The sequence below is a fragment of the Formica exsecta genome, unplaced genomic scaffold (genome assembly GCF_003651465.1).
Source record: "Formica exsecta isolate Colony F162 unplaced genomic scaffold, ASM365146v1 scaffold233, whole genome shotgun sequence".
In the NCBI taxonomy this organism is placed as follows: Eukaryota; Metazoa; Arthropoda; class Insecta; order Hymenoptera; family Formicidae; genus Formica; species Formica exsecta.
In genome coordinates this window covers 1,680,119-1,696,727 of record NW_021849616.1, presented here as the reverse complement: position 1 = coordinate 1,696,727, position 16,609 = coordinate 1,680,119, and the positions used below count along the sequence as shown (strand labels likewise).

The following is a 16,609-nucleotide window of genomic DNA, read 5'->3' as shown; positions in this document are numbered from 1 at the left end:
GATTTTAAAAAGACTTGCATAATAGTAAGCAATCTTTTTTAGTAATTTACAGAAAAAATACTGCAAAGAACACAAATCGGAAAAATCACAACAATGAAAAAAATTGTATTGATTAAACACATCATCAAAATTTAGTGTGTTGCAAGAATATTCAACAAAACATATACAAATTTTATATGCACAAATTTTCCAATGAGAATCCAGTAGTAGATATCGCAGTATGAAGATACATTTCTTTCCTCGATAAAATTATGTTTTAATACAACAGAGTAACGAAGCAAAAATACATTTGTATTAAATATATTTTTTTAATTTTGCACAAGTTTCGAAAATTATATTAAATCATTGTAAAGAAATTTATAAATAGAAATCATTAATTTATTAATAACAATTTATATATTTATCTTCTTAATAACAATTTCTAAATTATTAACCTATGCTAATTACAATCTGGCTTTAATAAATCATTGTTGCAATCTTGTTCATATTAATACATTGCATGCAAGACAGATACATATGATGCCGATGCCTTTATAATCTAAAAGATAAAATTAAAAAATTACAGTATATAATACACAAATATGCGCATATAAAAAACTCATAAATTAATTGTAAGGAAAAATTAATCGAAAAATAAAATTTTTATTAATTATATAACAAAGACAAAAAACTTACACTCGCGAAAGTTTCCAAGGATAGAGTCATGATTTTCCCTGCTGTGATCACTAATCGCTTCTGTGATCTCAGTATCATGAATGATATAATCTTACCTTGATTTGACGGCATGTCGTACCACAGTGATTCGTATGCTGCATTGGAGACAGATTTACTCTAAAAACAATGCAAAAAAGTTTCTTGTCAAAAACGATAAAATATTTTTTTGTGCTTAAACGATTTCTTTATCTAAAAAACGGATTTTTTTCAAGCGTTATTAACATCATTAAAAGTATACGTTGCGTTAAAAAATTGTGTATGTGTATCTAAAATTATAATAAATTTTAAATATTTACTGACCTTAAAGCTAAGGTATTCTCCGGCTAAGCAAATGATAAAGGCCTCTATCGTTATAGCAACATAAGCTAAAATGGCTTTCAATAATACGAAGACACCGGTTTCATTATGAAAGGACTATTTCAAAAAGAAAAAAGAAATAAACAAATTGCAATATTAATCATTGCGTAATCCACGATAATACTCACAATTGTGATGACAAATCCTACGCAGCAAATAACTAAAGTATTCGCAGCAACTTGCATCAACGTGATAAAGGAGAAAAGTTTTACAATTTGTTCGGAAAACAAAATGACTCTGTTATGCCTCTCAATTAGCATTCCTAATGTAGAAGCGGAAGATCCACTATGAATACTTTTAGAAATATTTTTGAAGCCTTGACATATGATATCGATTTGACCGCTCACGTGAAACACCTATAATATATTTTTTCTTAAAAAGATCGTATTAAGAGTATCGTATTAAAAAGTAAAAGTTGCGCGACGATTTTTTTAGGATCTAAGTTCTCATCGTAAATTCTCTCACGTTGCACAATCTTGATAAAAAATAAAGATACGCAAATTTCAAGTGCGAGACTTACCAGACTAAAAATCAATCCGTTTACAATAGCGATCGCGAACGAATCTGACATCACATGTAAAAATAAGGCTAAGACAAGCAACTCGAAGATTGGCGATTGCTCCGTTTCAAAGGGAAATTGTGCCTTGACAGGAAATTGCAGCAAACTGTTATTGTAATCTTTTGTTAGATACACAAAACGAATCACGTAATCCCCCAAGAGGTAAAGTATTGCAGCAAATGTATTAAAACTCAACATAGCATTGAAACAAAAGTGCGATATACCGGCTTTAATTGTCATTATATTCTTATGTTGATCGATGTTGCTGCACTCGCGCCAGTCGTTATTCATTGCAGTCAAGAGTTGATGAAGAAGGCTGCAAATATTTTAATCGATCAGATATTTCAAAAGACGAGGAGACATTATCCTTTCTATGACTATGCACATTGATGTTCAAATTAAAATTGAAATGGTGGTATTAAATTTTGCTTCGCTTAAGAAAGGTCAGATTAACAATACACGTTGGAAAACTGCATCACATAATAAATGGAAAGATTAATCTTTTTACGATATCTTACCGACGATGCTTCCAAAGACTAGCCATCTTAATAAACATCAAACTGCTCTCTAAAGTCGAAGATAAGCCATCCACAAGATTTGAAAGCTCGCTAAGCTTAAAGTGCGAGAATACGTACAGATATTGAAAGTATTGTACAATCAGAATGCTCGACATAACAAGAAGCCAATTAACGGTGGAATATGGCACGTTGGGCCATACACCAAAACATCGAAGACCGATTTTCAGCCCCGGACTGATGGTACTCGAGACAATCATTCGTCAAGAATTTTAAAGACACGAGAAAATGATAAAGATCAATGTCGGCACATTTGTAAATGTGAACTGAGAGACAGCATCGTCCGTCTTTCCACGTGCACCCTCACGCGATGCATCCCCACTCAAGCAAATACGGATCAATCGCTATCATACGTTTCTGCGTAATTTAAGTTAAGATCGCCCTCATTATCCGTATAAACACCCCGTAATTCAACTGTAAGTCTAATAATGTGTATTTCGATATTAAAATAACACAAAGATATCGCGCGATGAATAGTTGGTTGTCCATATGTCACTTTTTTCTCAGCTTTTATCTTTGATAGCGCGATGCCATCAAGAAAGCGAACATCTATAGAATTTTTTTTTTTGTATCTTGAAGACAAATAAATGTAGCTCCATGGAACGATCGCAATTATTCGTTAAATATTTTAAACGAACGGACCTAAGTTGTGTTCGGAGCGTGCAATTACAAGTCTTAAAAGTAATATTGAATGAGAGGAGGATTGTATCTTTCCGACTGTACAATCAATTGCTTAATAAGCGGATAATTTTCTTTGATCATTGAAGGAATAAAACTTTTGCAGGACACGCATGTGGAAGGAAACTTAAAAGTAAAAAGAAAATGTGGATCAATTCGACATTTCATAGAAGCTTATAGTTACAGATGTATGTAACAAGATTATACAAGCACAAATTGCATATGGGCAAACATCCCAACAAGGATTCACTGGTAAATATATGTTTGATGCAGTCTAAAGATACATTTCTTTTTTTGTTAAAAACGTATTTTAATATATATAAAATAATAAAGCAAAAAGGAAAACATCAACTATATGCATTTGTATTAAATTTAATTTTACATTTGATAATGCGTTCATTTAAAAAATCAAGTTAAATCAACTTTAAAAGTAAAAAGAGATTTTTAAGGAACTATTACTTAATAATTAAATTATTATATATATATAATAACAAATATATAATATATATGTAAAAACAGTTTCTACATACTAATCATCTTACATTAATCACGCTATGATTTCAAAAAATATTTGTTAATATCAATACATTGCATGCAAAACAGATACGTATGATGCCGATGCTTTCATGATCTAAAGAGAAATAAAAAATTACATATATGTGATACGCAAATATGCGCACACGTAAAAGACAAATTAATTGTAAGCGAAAAATTAATTCTAAAAAAAATAAAGTTTTATAATGGTCATATGTCAAGCCTCAAAAACTTACGCTCGCAAAAGCTTCCAAGGATAGATTCATGATTTTCCCTGCTGTGATCGCTAGTCGCTTCTGTGATCTCAGTATCATGAATGATATAATCTTACCTTGATTTGATGGCATGTCGTACCACAGTGATTCGTATGCTGCATCGGAGATAGATTTACTCTAAAAACAATGCAAAAAGTTTTTGTCAAAAACGATAAAATATTTTTTTGTACTTAAACGATTTCTTTATCTGAAAAACGGATTTTTTTCTAGCATTATTAACATCGTTAAAATTATATGTCACGTTACAAAATTGTTTATCTACGATTATAATAAGTTTTAAATACTTACTGACCTTAAAGCTAAGGTATTCTCCGGCTAAACAAATGATAAAGGCCTCTATCATTATAGCAAAATAAGCCAAAATGGCTTTCAATAACACGAAGATACCGGTCTCATTATGAATTGACTATTCAATACATTAAAAAAAAGAAATAAATGATTTATAATATCGATAATCACATCATTAACCACGGCAAACTCACAATTGTGATGACGAATCCTAAGCAGCAAATAATTAAGGTATTCGCAAAAACTTGCATCAATATGATAAAGGAGAATAGTTTTCCGATTTGTTCAGAAAATAAAACGACTCTGTTGTGTCTCTCGATTATCGATCCTAATGTAACTACGGAAGATCCATCAACATAAATATTCTCAGAAACAGTTTTGAAGCCTTGACATATGATATCTATTTGACCGCTTACGTGAAATACCTATAATATACCTAAATTTCTTCAAAGATTCGTATTAAGATAACTTTTATATACAAGAGGCATTTTCCCTATAAAAAAAATATAAGCTTGTGACGTATAAAAAATAGACGTGATAATTTTGCACATAAAATTCAATTATTTAGTTATAAAATTTTTTCTAATGATGAGACATATAGTCTCGAATATAGATTATATATAGTACAATACCGCAATTCATATATAACAAAATCTTTATGAATTATGCAAAGTAAACTTTGTACGACGATTTTTTTCGGATCTAACAATAAGCTCTTATTGCAAGTTCTCCTGTTGTTACACAGTTTTCATAAAGAATAAAGATGCGATAATTTAAAGTGCGAGACTTACCAAACTAAAGATCAATCCATTTACAATAGCGATCGTGCACGAACCAACCATCACATGTAGAAATAAAGCTAAACCGAGCAACTCGAAAATCGGTGATTGCTCCGTTTCAAAGGGAAATTGTACCTTGATAGGAAATTGCCGCAAAGTATTATTGTAACCTTTTGTTAGATATGCAAAACGAATAGCGTAATCACCCAAAAGATAAAACACTCCAGCAAATGTATTAAAGTTCAGCATAGCATTGGAACAAAAATGCGATATACCGGCTTTAAGTGTCATTATATTTAAATACTGATCAACGTGGTTGCACTCGCGCCAATCATTATCCATTGCGACCAAAAGTTGATGAAAAACTCTGCAAGTATATTAATCGATCAGATATTTATCTGAATTCTGATATTTATTAGAAAGCACAGAGACATTATCCCTTCTACGTAAAAATATACACTGATGTACAAACTAAAATTTAAATGATGGCATCTAAATACCATAAATCACACATACACTCCGTTTAAAAAAGATCAGGTTAAAAGACAGTTCAGATTAATCTTCCTGCGATATCTTACCGACGATGTTTCCAAAGACTAGCCACCTTAATAAACATCAAACTGCTCTCTAAAGTCGAAGATAAGCCATCCACGAGATTTGAGAGTTCGCTAAGCTTAAAGTGCGAGAATACGTACAGATACTGAAAGTATTGTACGATCAAAGTACTTGACATAACAATGACACAATAAACGGTAGAATGTGGCATATCCGGCCATACACCAAGGCACCGAAGGCCGATTTTCAGCGCCGGACTGATGGTAGTTGTCGCTATCATTCGTCAACAGTTTTGTGAACGCGATGAAGTAAAAATCAGTATCGGCGATACATTTGTCCGAGTATGAGACAGAACTGAGAAAGCTTTATCCAAGTGCATCCCCACACGGTGCATCCCCACTCAAGTAAATATGGATCAATCGCTATTATACGTCGCGTAATAAGTCGAAATACAGCTCATTATACCAGCATGATAATACTTTATCCTATAATTCTATTGTGAATAATAATGTGCAAGTACCCTTATATGAAGAAGCAAAGATATTGCGAATAAATTGTCAGGTTTTTTATCATTTCTCCTGTCTTATTGTACGATACGTTTATGTCGACAGCAAATGTTCGTCGCATTTTCTGCGCGAAGATTGTTTAATGACAGTTTGATTGGACGATTGTATTAAATATTCTAAACGAACGAAACTAAATTATAGCAAGTTTTTTTTTTTTAAAGATAAGTAAGAGAAGAACTTTGTATTTTTGTGTCTAAATTCGATTCGCGCAACGGCGAGTATTTTTCTTAAATAATCCAAGGAACTTTATTATGCCGAACATGCAATGTGGAAAGAGTTTTAAATATAGAAAGTTTGAATCATTTGATCAAATTAGAGAAGTTTAGTAGCAAGCACACGCAACAAAATAAATGTGATGTACAAATTAGGTACGTTCAGATCTTTCAATGAAGACTCAATAGTCATGATGTAATACTAATTTTTGTATGTTATTAATATAAAAAATCGTTTAATAACAGATAATTTTTAATTATATAAATTTTTTGCATATAAATATTGATACAAGTATTTTGTTGGATTAAAACTTTGATTTTTAGTTCCACATTTCAAGGCTGAAGTAGATTCGTCCATCTATTAATTTTATTAATTCTTATTGCTTTATCAATACTTTACATGTGATTAATTGACGAAAGAAATTCGTTATCATGAGTAAATTATTTTTAATTTCAATACATAGCGTGTAATACCGAAATGTACGACATCGAAGCTTTCATGACCTAAAAAAATTATTCTTACACAAATTTTCAGTCAGAGAATGTTTCAACATCTATATATATCTTATTAATGTGATATATACATATGCGGGTACATTTTACAATATTCATGATTATTGGATTTATATGAAATGTATCTCTATATTATTTTTTTAATTATTTGATATTTAAAATTGACAAAAATCTTACAGTCGTAAAACCTTCCAAAGTCATATCCATGACTTTTCCAGCTGTGATACTCAATCGTTTTTGAGATCTGACGATTATCAACAGTAAAACCTGGCATTCGCTGGTGGACAATTCGTACCAAATTGCCTCATATGCCGCATCGCCAATAGATCTGCTCTGAAGAAGAAAAAGGAGTTACGGATCAAAATGTTGTACGACAATAGATACATCGCGCTAAATACAAGAAACATGCAACCACACAGTTTTGGCATTATATCGTAAAATTAACAAATATTTTTATTTATGTGTTACAGAGAACATATATAACACTCGCAACCGTTAAAAGCAAGAGAATAGTACTAACCTTAGAGCTCAGATATTCGCCAGCAAAACAGAAAACGAATGCTTCTAACGTTACAGCGACATACGGAATAATGGACTGTATTAGTATTCCGAATTTACCTTCTATGTCTGTGCCTAGAGACTGCATAATGGTACGTTAAATTATATTAATCAAGAAAATTCGCGCATATAATTATGTTTTTAATTATTGGTTTAATATTCTACATATATTTAAAACTGCAGAAATATAATTTCAATACCAAAAGAACAAAATAATGCATTATTCTCTAAAATGGTGTTGTTACTATAAATATTACATGAGATTTCTCTCTCCTCGGAATTACTTCGTGTAAAAATCATTTTATTATTTTTGTTCCGAGTAGTTTCGAGGCGATCATAAATAAAGTAACAACGTAAATTAATTTAATGAAATAATCGCCGCGTAATTTGGAAGCAAATTGTTTCTCAAAAAACTGATTGCTTTCTCGCTATAAGCGAAGCAGCTTTACTCACTATTACGATCATGACTCCGATAGTGCAGATAACTATGGTATTCCATACAAATTGTATCAGTGCAACGAAAGAAAAAAAGTTGTTGATATTGTTGGATAGAGATATGATTTTTTGATGCCTTTTGATGAGCGATCTTGTGGCCGATGGATGAGATTTTCTCGTGGAGGAAATTTCTCTCAATCCCTGACACATAATATCGATCTGGCCGCTCACGTGAAGTACCTCAAAGTAAAAGAACTAAGGTTTTAAGAAAAGCTCACGAAATTTAAAAAACATGCTATTGATAGATCACACAACAACACACGTTTTAATGAACTTCGTGAAAATAATTATCTAATGATTTTAAGCAGTTTTACATTTTCTTTGATTTACCAGTGCCAGGATCAGAGAGTTCAGCATCGCGATTACAGTCGCCGTCTCCCATACGTGAAAGAAGCATCCTAGAAGGATGAGCTCGAAAATTGGCGAGTCGGTGGCACGACCGAACGGAAACTGCATTTGTACCGGAAACTCCCGGGGCCCTCCGTCGGCGGAGATCGTGCGATGACTCAAGTAACTGCCCACAAAATAGAAGATAGCGGACATACTATTCAGGGTCATCATAGCTTTAAAACATCGATGCGCCAGATTAGCCTTGCTTGTCATCACGGACACGTGCGAATCCGTGGTGCGATTGTTCCAGTCATCTTCCATCGCGTCCAAGATATCCGAGAATATTCTGCAATCGATCTCACTCGTTTCCGCTAATACGATCTATAGATCACGACACGCCAATCGCGGCCCTTACCGTCGATTGTACCAAAGGCTCAGCAGCTTCAAAAACGTCAGAGTGTAATCTAGAGTGACGCTCAGACCATCCATCAGTTTGGAAAAATCGTTCGTGTCCAGATGCGCGAGAACGTACGAGTATTGAAAGTACTGCATGGCGACAAGAGTAGCCATGTAAAAGAGCCAGAGAAGCGTCCCGTATGAGGAGCCAGGCCACAAGCCGATGAAATCAAGACCGATCTTTAGCGACAGACTTATAGTGCTCATCGACATAATTACGGTTTACGCATTTATCGAACTGTGCGCTCTTGTCGCTCTCAATCTCAATTGAATCGGAAAAAAACCTCACATGACAAAGAAAAGAGCGCAACGTTTTTTTCTTAATACTACTACCTCAAGCGGAGTTGGTAATTTCACAGAGAGCAAAACTATACATCGTAATTAACTATCGCGCGACACGAAAATGTCATATGCACGACGAACTAAGTTGCGATGACAGATGATTACAGGTTTCCTCGCGCTCGAAAAAAAGTGCACACGTGGAAAATATCAATCATAAATTCTAACTAAACGCAAAGTAATATCTCATTTTCTTTAAAAATGCAATTGCAGCTTTCCGATATGCGTCGCTACATAGGAAAAAAGACAATTACAAATATATCTGAAAATTAGAGTTGAGAAAAATGGTCAATTGATAAAATGACATATTAATTGGTTAAATATTAGCTCCACATATTAGCGAAGAAGAAAAATATCGTTGTCAGCGCAGAGAAATTGATGAGAAAACAGGAGTTATACCTTTTAGTCTAAAGCTTATAAGCAAATATATAGTAAGTAAAAATACATTGTGTGTGCGTGCGTATGTGTTTGTGGGTAATTGTATATTTTTAATATTATTAATTAAAGTATGTATAGATACTTTAATTAATAATTTTGATAACTCTGTTGGGTCTTCTTCTAAAAATTTGCAACAATTTGTGCTCGATAGAAAAATATATCTGTTTCATAAAATCTCATTTGTGATCACAACATAATATTTCTCAGTAAAATTTATTGAGGAGATTTATAATTTCCTATTTTACTTGCGTTTGATTAAAAAGAAAAGCAACATAATATAAAGATATTACAAGTTGATCAACGATTATTGAAAATTGAAGAAGAAATGCAAAATTAATATTAATTATCTCTTTATCTATAATTTGTCTTTCTACAAATATATATCACTACTCTATTCGCAATAATTCGATAATATACATATATGACCAGCATACATTTTGGTAGAAGTTTCAGTACATCGCGTGCAAAACCGAAATGTATGAAGCTGAAGCTTTCATGACCTAAGAAAAGTGTGTTGTTATGAAGATAAAAGTACTCTAAGAGAAGTAATTCTTCAAAGTCTAAATATCATTAACGCGAGACATTTTCTTATAAATCATGTTAAGTATTGTCTCTTGCAATATTGTTCGACAATCATGATATATTATTGAAAAAATATGGTACGATATCATGCAACAAACTTACAGTAGTGAAACTTTCCAACGTGAGATCCATAACTTTCCCGGCCGTGATCGTCAAACGTTTTTGCGATCTCAGGATCAGGAATAATAAAATTCGGCATTCGCTGGTAGATAAATCATACCAAACTGCCTCATACGCCGCATCGCCAATGGACCTACTCTGGAAAAGAGAGAAAGGCTATAGATTATTCTAAATAGATGCAATCTGGATACACCTGGATAGATGCAAACACACCAGTTACACCTGGTCTAATATGATAGAGGCAAAAGCAATATGCTAACCTTGGTGCTTAAATACTCGCCGGCGAAGCAAAAGACGAAAGCTTCTATAGTTACTGCGATATATGGCATCATAAATTGTATAAAAACTCCGGATTTACTCTCCATATTTTTATCTAAAGACTACATAATGGAATATTAAAATTAATTTTTAAAGCTTTTAATATATGTATAAAGTTACAGCCACTTTTGAAAAAATACTGTTTTCAAAATATTGTTATATTAAATAGCACAAGACATAATTTCATTCGCTTTGAAACTTGCGTTAAAAATATTTAATTAAACGAATTTTATTTTTTTATATGTTATGTAAAAAATATTTTTAGTGGGATCAAATTAACATAATAATAATTCTGCATAATTTTAAAATGTTCTTTTTTCTTTCAGATCCTGTGAGAAATATGTTGAGCGATATATATTACTATTATATAGATTAACTAAAGTATAATCTTACTCACTATCACAACCATGAATCCTAAACAGCAGATAACAAAGCTGTTCCATATGAATTGTAACAGAGCAATGAACGAAAAATAGTTCTCGATATTATTCGACAATGATATAATCTTCTGATGTCTCTCGACGAGCGACTTGGTGGAGAACATCTTAGAATTGAATGTGGGAGGAATCTCTTTCAATTCTTGACACATGATATCAATTTGTCCGCTTACATGAAGTACCTCAAAAGTAAAAAAAAAAAAATAAGCAACGCGTTCAAGCAAGATTTGACGAGAACTTTAATTAATTCGTCAGAGAAAATTTTAAATATTATCGCGAGACTAACATCTTATCTGATATGTATGTTACACTTAACTAAGAAATGTAATCGTTTCTATCCTCAACTTACCAGCGTTAAGATCAAGGAGTTCAATGTCGCGATCACGGTCGCCGTTTCTAATACATGAAAGAACAATCCCAGGACGACAAACTCGAAAACCGGCGTCTCGTGGGCTTCGAACGGGAACTGTATCTGTATCGGAAAATCCCGATGTTGTCCATCCTTGGAAACTGTACGGCGACGTACGTGGCTATCGATGAAATAGAGAACGGTGGCGACGGCGTTGACGGATATTATGGCGTTGGAGCAACGATGCGCCAGATTAGCCTTGTCCATCATCACGCACTCGCGCAAATCGGTCGCGCGGTCTTTCCAATCGTTGTCCATCGCGACCAGAATATCCGCGAATAATCTACAATTTGATTTCTCGAAGATCTCACGAGATGATTGAACTCTCTTGAGAGTTCAATCGTGCGGATTAATTGTCGAAATAGTCTTACCGGCGATTAAACCAGAGACTGATCAGCTTCAGGATCGTCAGAGTGTAATCCAGAGTGAGGCCCAGACCGTCCATCAGTTTGGTCAGATCGCCGAAGTCCAGATGCGCGTAGACGTACGAGTATTGAAAATACTGCATCGTTACGAGGGTCGTCATGTAAAAGAGCCAGCAAAACGTCCCGTACGAGGAACCGGGCCACATGCCGATCGCACCGAGACCGATTTTCAGCAACGGGCTTACAGTACTCATCGACATAGCTACGCGTAACGTTGCATTGAACCATAACTTTGATCGACTCTACACTTTGTTTCCTCCCGACAAAGTGAACGGCGACAGATTGATGCCTCGATTTTTCAAATACACGATTGAATCTTATAGTTTTACTTTGTAATACGCTCCCCTCCTCGGCGTCGCAGAAAAACAATTTTACGAGTTAAAACTACCACGGTGTGTTGGCAACGATCAATCGCAATTACGTAATCATGCAATATAAACCGTAGAACGACGAGCTAAATTGCGATAATAGATCAATGATTATGGTTTTTGCACGCTAAAATGATATACGTGTATCTTTATACGAATAACCGTCTTCAAAAGAACGGACACATAGTATCATGCAATATAAACCGTAGAACGACGAGCTAAATTGCGATAATAGATCAATGATTATGGTTTTTGCACGCTAAAAAGATATACGTGTATCTTTATACGAATAACCGTCTTCCATCATTATTAATAAACTTACAATTTAAAAAATGGCGTTAAAAAAAGAAAGATCTTATATTCTTGATGGATCTGAAAATTGAAACTGCCATACGATAAATTATGCAACTGACGTACAGCATTGTTATCGAAATATTCTAAACATAATTAATCGTAATTATCTTATCCAATAGCACGCTTATAGCTCTATTAGTTAAAAAAGAAAATGCAATTATGTTCGCCTTTGAGTGAACATTTTACTTTTATAAAATAACATGTAATTGCTTTAGAATTGTACATTATTGTCTCTTAAAAGGCGGTTTCATATCCATTTAATAAGTTTCTTTTAAAAAATTATGCACAAAGTCTTAATAAAAACATGACATTTAGTCGCGAATGCAAGGCGAAAAAAAGCAAAAAACGTTTATTATAGCTGGACATTGAATACGTTTGTAATACATACAATCGATCCCGCCAGTTTCCTTTACCTTTCAGTCTCATCCTCTCGCTCATGTACTCCCACCTCCCATTTCGATAAAATACAAAAGCTTTCGGTATATTACACAAAAGCGGGCAAACACATTCTTCCGTGTCGTTGAACTGCGTAAAGCTGTATAAAAATGTAAGTCATTTTGAATCATACAAACTGTGTTTTACTTTTGTTGTCGATTTTTAAATATACGTTGAATCGACGAAAATCGATATAAAAATCTTAACATCTCTCTTTATAAAATGAGACTATCTTTTTAAAAGAGATTTGCATATCAATTCTGATTTATGCTACAAAAACTCAAGCAACAATAAACAATAGAAATAAGAAATTGTTTTAAATTGCAACGCGAATAGTTAAACCAGCATGCAATATATATAATTATTAAAATATTAATTAAATATTAATATAAGAAAAAAGGAAATTGTCAATAAAAAATTGAGATGCAATATCTAAAGCTTTGAAAAAACACTCATAAAAATGTATTTAATGAGTGCAGACGTACCTTTCAAATTACAATAAATTATATACGTTCATACATCTTCTTAAAAGATTTGCAATATTTTTATTAACGGTACATTGAAAATGGAAACACAGAAAGCTGAGACAAAAAAAAAATTTATATTTTATAAAGAAAATAATTGTTATCACAGACAAAGAATAATTATCTATTTTTAAAAATGTATAAGAGAGATAATCTACAATAAAAATATTTTATATTTCGTAACTTGTTTAATCACATTTGACTAACAATAATGACTTGCTAAACTATTGCAGTCAAGTCAATAAAGAATATGCACATACAGCAATCAACATTGCTCTAAACTTAGTACATTGCATTTAATACTGATATGTAAGAAGCTGATGCTTTCATAATCTAAAAAGTTGCGTGTAATTAATGCAATATATTAAAAGAATAAAGAAATGTATCTATAGAACGTAATATCTTACACTTGCAAATCCATCCAACGTCAAATCAATGAATTTTCCTGCAGTAATCGTTAATCGCTTTTGACATCTTAACATCATGAACAATAAAATACGACTGTCATTTGGAGGTATATTGTACCAAAATGACTCGTATACTGCATCGCTAAGTGACATACTCTGAAAGCAGTACAATAATAATGAAACATTTAAAAATTACTTCATTTATTATTCAAAAAAGAGGCATTTTTGGTCCAATAATCTTAATCTTATACATAAAATATAGCTCATAATAATAAAATAAGTAACGTAAATTGAAAAGAATGAATATTCAGCAAGTTCTCTTAGTAAGAGCTCTTTTGCATACCTTGGCACTTAAAAATTCTCCAGCAAAGCAAAATATGAAAGCTTCTAGAGTTATTGCAAAATAATAACTAACAGATTTGATCAAAGATGATATATCTTTGTTGGTATTAAGGGTCTACAATAAAACAAGTAAGAAATAATCTTTTTTCAAAATGTGAAAAAGAACAACCAACAACATTACTCACAATTATAATCGAGAAACCAGTGCAACAAATAACCAATGTATTCCATAGAAGTTGCATTAGCGCAATTTGAGTATAAAGATTTTCAATATTTTCCGATAAAGCAATGATCCTTTGATGTTTACAAATGAGATCTCTGATAATAATTAAAAATGTGCTACGATCGTATTTGTCTTTGGAAATTTTGGCTAAATCTTGTCGCATAATATCAATTTGACCGCTTACATGAAGTATCTAGAAATTCGAAATAATTTATTTGAAGCAATATTGTAAGTAAATGTCTTACTATTCATTTTATATCAAGCGGACATATTATAGTTGCAATTTTTAATCTCCGTAAGAACAATTATTGTAAACGTACCAATGTGACAAGCAATGCATTCATCAAACCAACCACAGAAGCCATGCTCAAATCATAGACAAATTGTCCAATTAGAAAACACTCAAAAATTGGTGATTCGCTGACTTCGAAGGGAAATTCCATTTTTAAAGGGAGTTCTCGAGAACTATTGTCAATTCGATTGGCATCGTTCATCGATTGGAGCAAATGCTCGCCAATCGAAAGAAAAAATGCGCCGATACCATTGATAATGAATACTATGTTAGAAAAACGACGCGACAGATCCGCCATAGTCGTCATCGTAGATACATACGAACCATTGATAATGCAATCTCTCCAATCTTGCTCCATATCTTTCACAATACGATAAAATATCCTGCAGATAGCAATGTATATCGAGTACTCTGCATGTATTAATATATGTATATTTCGCCTGTGTTACGAGCGATGAAGAAAATTTGCATGTGTAACTTTAAAAGGTAATAATGAATATTTTTGTATTTTTATTCATGTCTTGTGTGTGTGCGTCAACATTAATAGTAACTTTAATTTCAACAGCACCGGTTACAGTCTACATCATTTGCTTTACAAAAGAACACGTCTTACCGGCGATTCCACCATAAAACTAGAAGTTTGAAAAAGGCGAGAGTATATGCCAAAGTCAGACTAAGACAGTCCATAAGAAGCCAGATATCGTTTAAATCAAGATGTTCAAGCACATACGCATATTGATAATATTGCACTATTACTATGGACGTCATGTAACTAAACCAATAAAAAGTTGCGTAAGTCGAATTCGGCCACAAACCGATGAAACGGAGACCGATCTCCACCGAGCGACTGATGGTGTTGACACGTTTCATCGTTCTTTGTTAAACACTAAACTATCAACAATTCGTGACAAATCCACAAAAAAATTCGAATTCAATGCGAATAAAGCACATGTGCATATTTTTCAATATGTTCTGCATGTTAGCTAAAGCATTAAATAATCTTAGCAAAAACGATAAAACGCAAGCTACTCTGAACGTAATCAATCGTAATTACCTTATATATTCTTCATCGCATTAGATCTCTGTCTACAGTTTTATAATTCTACCGATTAAAAGATAAATAAGAAAAAGAATATAATTGCATTCGCTTTAGCTCCGATTCAGTGAATATAATCATATTGTCCAACAAAGTTTAATTGTTTTAATACGTTTTTTATTGTATATTCTGTCTTGAAAAACAACTTCATGTCCACTTACGTATCTATATCCACCAGAAAAAATTATGCACAACGTCAAGTAAAAATGTTGATATCTGCGAGACGTAAATACAAGATAGCAAAAAGTGAAGAACGTTTGTTATAGCAAGACATTAAATATGTTTGCTACATAATCGATTTCGTCAATTCTTTACGTCTTTCGTTCATGTTCTCTCATTTTCATTTCAAGCAAAGACTTCAAAGTTATGATGGTATAAAATATATATCGTACCGACAAACTGCAATAATAATAGATAATGGTAAATATAAACATTTAAAAAATTAGAAAAATAACACTCAATACATTGTTAGAATAATAATCAAGTATTTCTATTAATTGAAAAAGGGGAAATTATTGTTTTAGAATTCAACGGAGCAATAGATAGAACTTTGAACAATAGCTTTATAAGCATAGTATATTCAATAAAGGTGAACACAAACCTTTGAAACTATTATAAGATGTGTGTTCTCTTCCGTACAATTCCTTTAAATCTGCAACATTTTTGTTAATAATTTATTGGAAAAGAAAGCATAAAAAATTGAGATAAAGAAAATTTTATACAAACTTTCGAAGAGAGAGAGTATAAAAGATTAATTATCACAAACAAAGAAAAATTATACACTGAATCTGTAAGAAATATTTTATACTAAAATAAATTTTAGATCTTATAACTTTTTTGGCATAATTTCATTAGTTCAACGATAATGATTGCCTGATAAAATTGTTGTAACTGAGCCAATAGTAAATATAATAGTCAGCAATTGATCGTCCTAAAGTCAATACATTGCATTTAATACTGATACATAAGAAGCTGATGCCTTCATAATCTAAAAAATTGCATAAATTAAAATATATAGTTGACTCAACAAATATTAGAAAAATGAAATGTTTGTAA

The 16,609-nt window shown here is 32.4% G+C and overlaps 4 protein-coding genes across 4 annotated transcripts in view; all 4 read right to left on the bottom strand.

Moving 5' to 3' along the window:
- Positions 1-3,367, bottom strand: part of LOC115235736 — a 19,846-nt gene extending 16,479 nt beyond the window's left edge. Inside the window, 3 exon segments of the mRNA XM_029807684.1 lie at positions 655-829; positions 1,632-1,946; positions 2,149-3,367. Of these exon segments, the coding sequence (XP_029663544.1) occupies positions 655-829; positions 1,632-1,946; positions 2,149-2,405 (747 nt within the window). The 5' untranslated portion in view covers positions 2,406-3,367.
- Positions 3,368-3,375: 8 nt separating this feature from the next.
- LOC115235716 lies at positions 3,376-5,633 on the bottom strand. Its single transcript, XM_029807662.1, has 3 exons — positions 5,338-5,633; positions 4,772-5,126; positions 3,376-3,809 (listed from the first exon to the last, which is right to left on the bottom strand). The coding sequence occupies exons 1-3, from the start codon at positions 5,592-5,594 to the stop codon at positions 3,642-3,644; spliced, it is 780 nt and encodes a 259-aa protein (XP_029663522.1). The 5' UTR covers positions 5,595-5,633; the 3' UTR covers positions 3,376-3,641.
- A 912-nt stretch (positions 5,634-6,545) lies between these two features.
- On the bottom strand, positions 6,546-11,728 carry LOC115235714 (odorant receptor 22c-like). The gene is made up of 9 exons (XM_029807660.1): positions 11,459-11,728; positions 11,028-11,370; positions 10,639-10,860; positions 10,184-10,303; positions 9,906-10,061; positions 7,617-7,838; positions 7,126-7,245; positions 6,783-6,938; positions 6,546-6,596 (listed from the first exon to the last, which is right to left on the bottom strand). The coding sequence occupies exons 1-9, from the start codon at positions 11,710-11,712 to the stop codon at positions 6,546-6,548; spliced, it is 1,644 nt and encodes a 547-aa protein (XP_029663520.1). The 5' UTR covers positions 11,713-11,728.
- Positions 11,729-13,475: 1,747 nt separating this feature from the next.
- LOC115235735 overlaps positions 13,476-16,609 on the bottom strand; it is an 18,152-nt gene continuing 15,018 nt past the window's right edge. Inside the window, exons 17-21 of the mRNA XM_029807682.1 lie at positions 15,071-15,331; positions 14,486-14,840; positions 14,128-14,358; positions 13,601-13,756; positions 13,476-13,526 (exon numbers count right to left, since the gene is read on the bottom strand). Of these exons, the coding sequence (XP_029663542.1) occupies positions 13,476-13,526; positions 13,601-13,756; positions 14,128-14,358; positions 14,486-14,840; positions 15,071-15,331 (1,054 nt within the window). The remainder of the gene's footprint in view (positions 13,527-13,600; positions 13,757-14,127; positions 14,359-14,485; positions 14,841-15,070; positions 15,332-16,609) is intronic.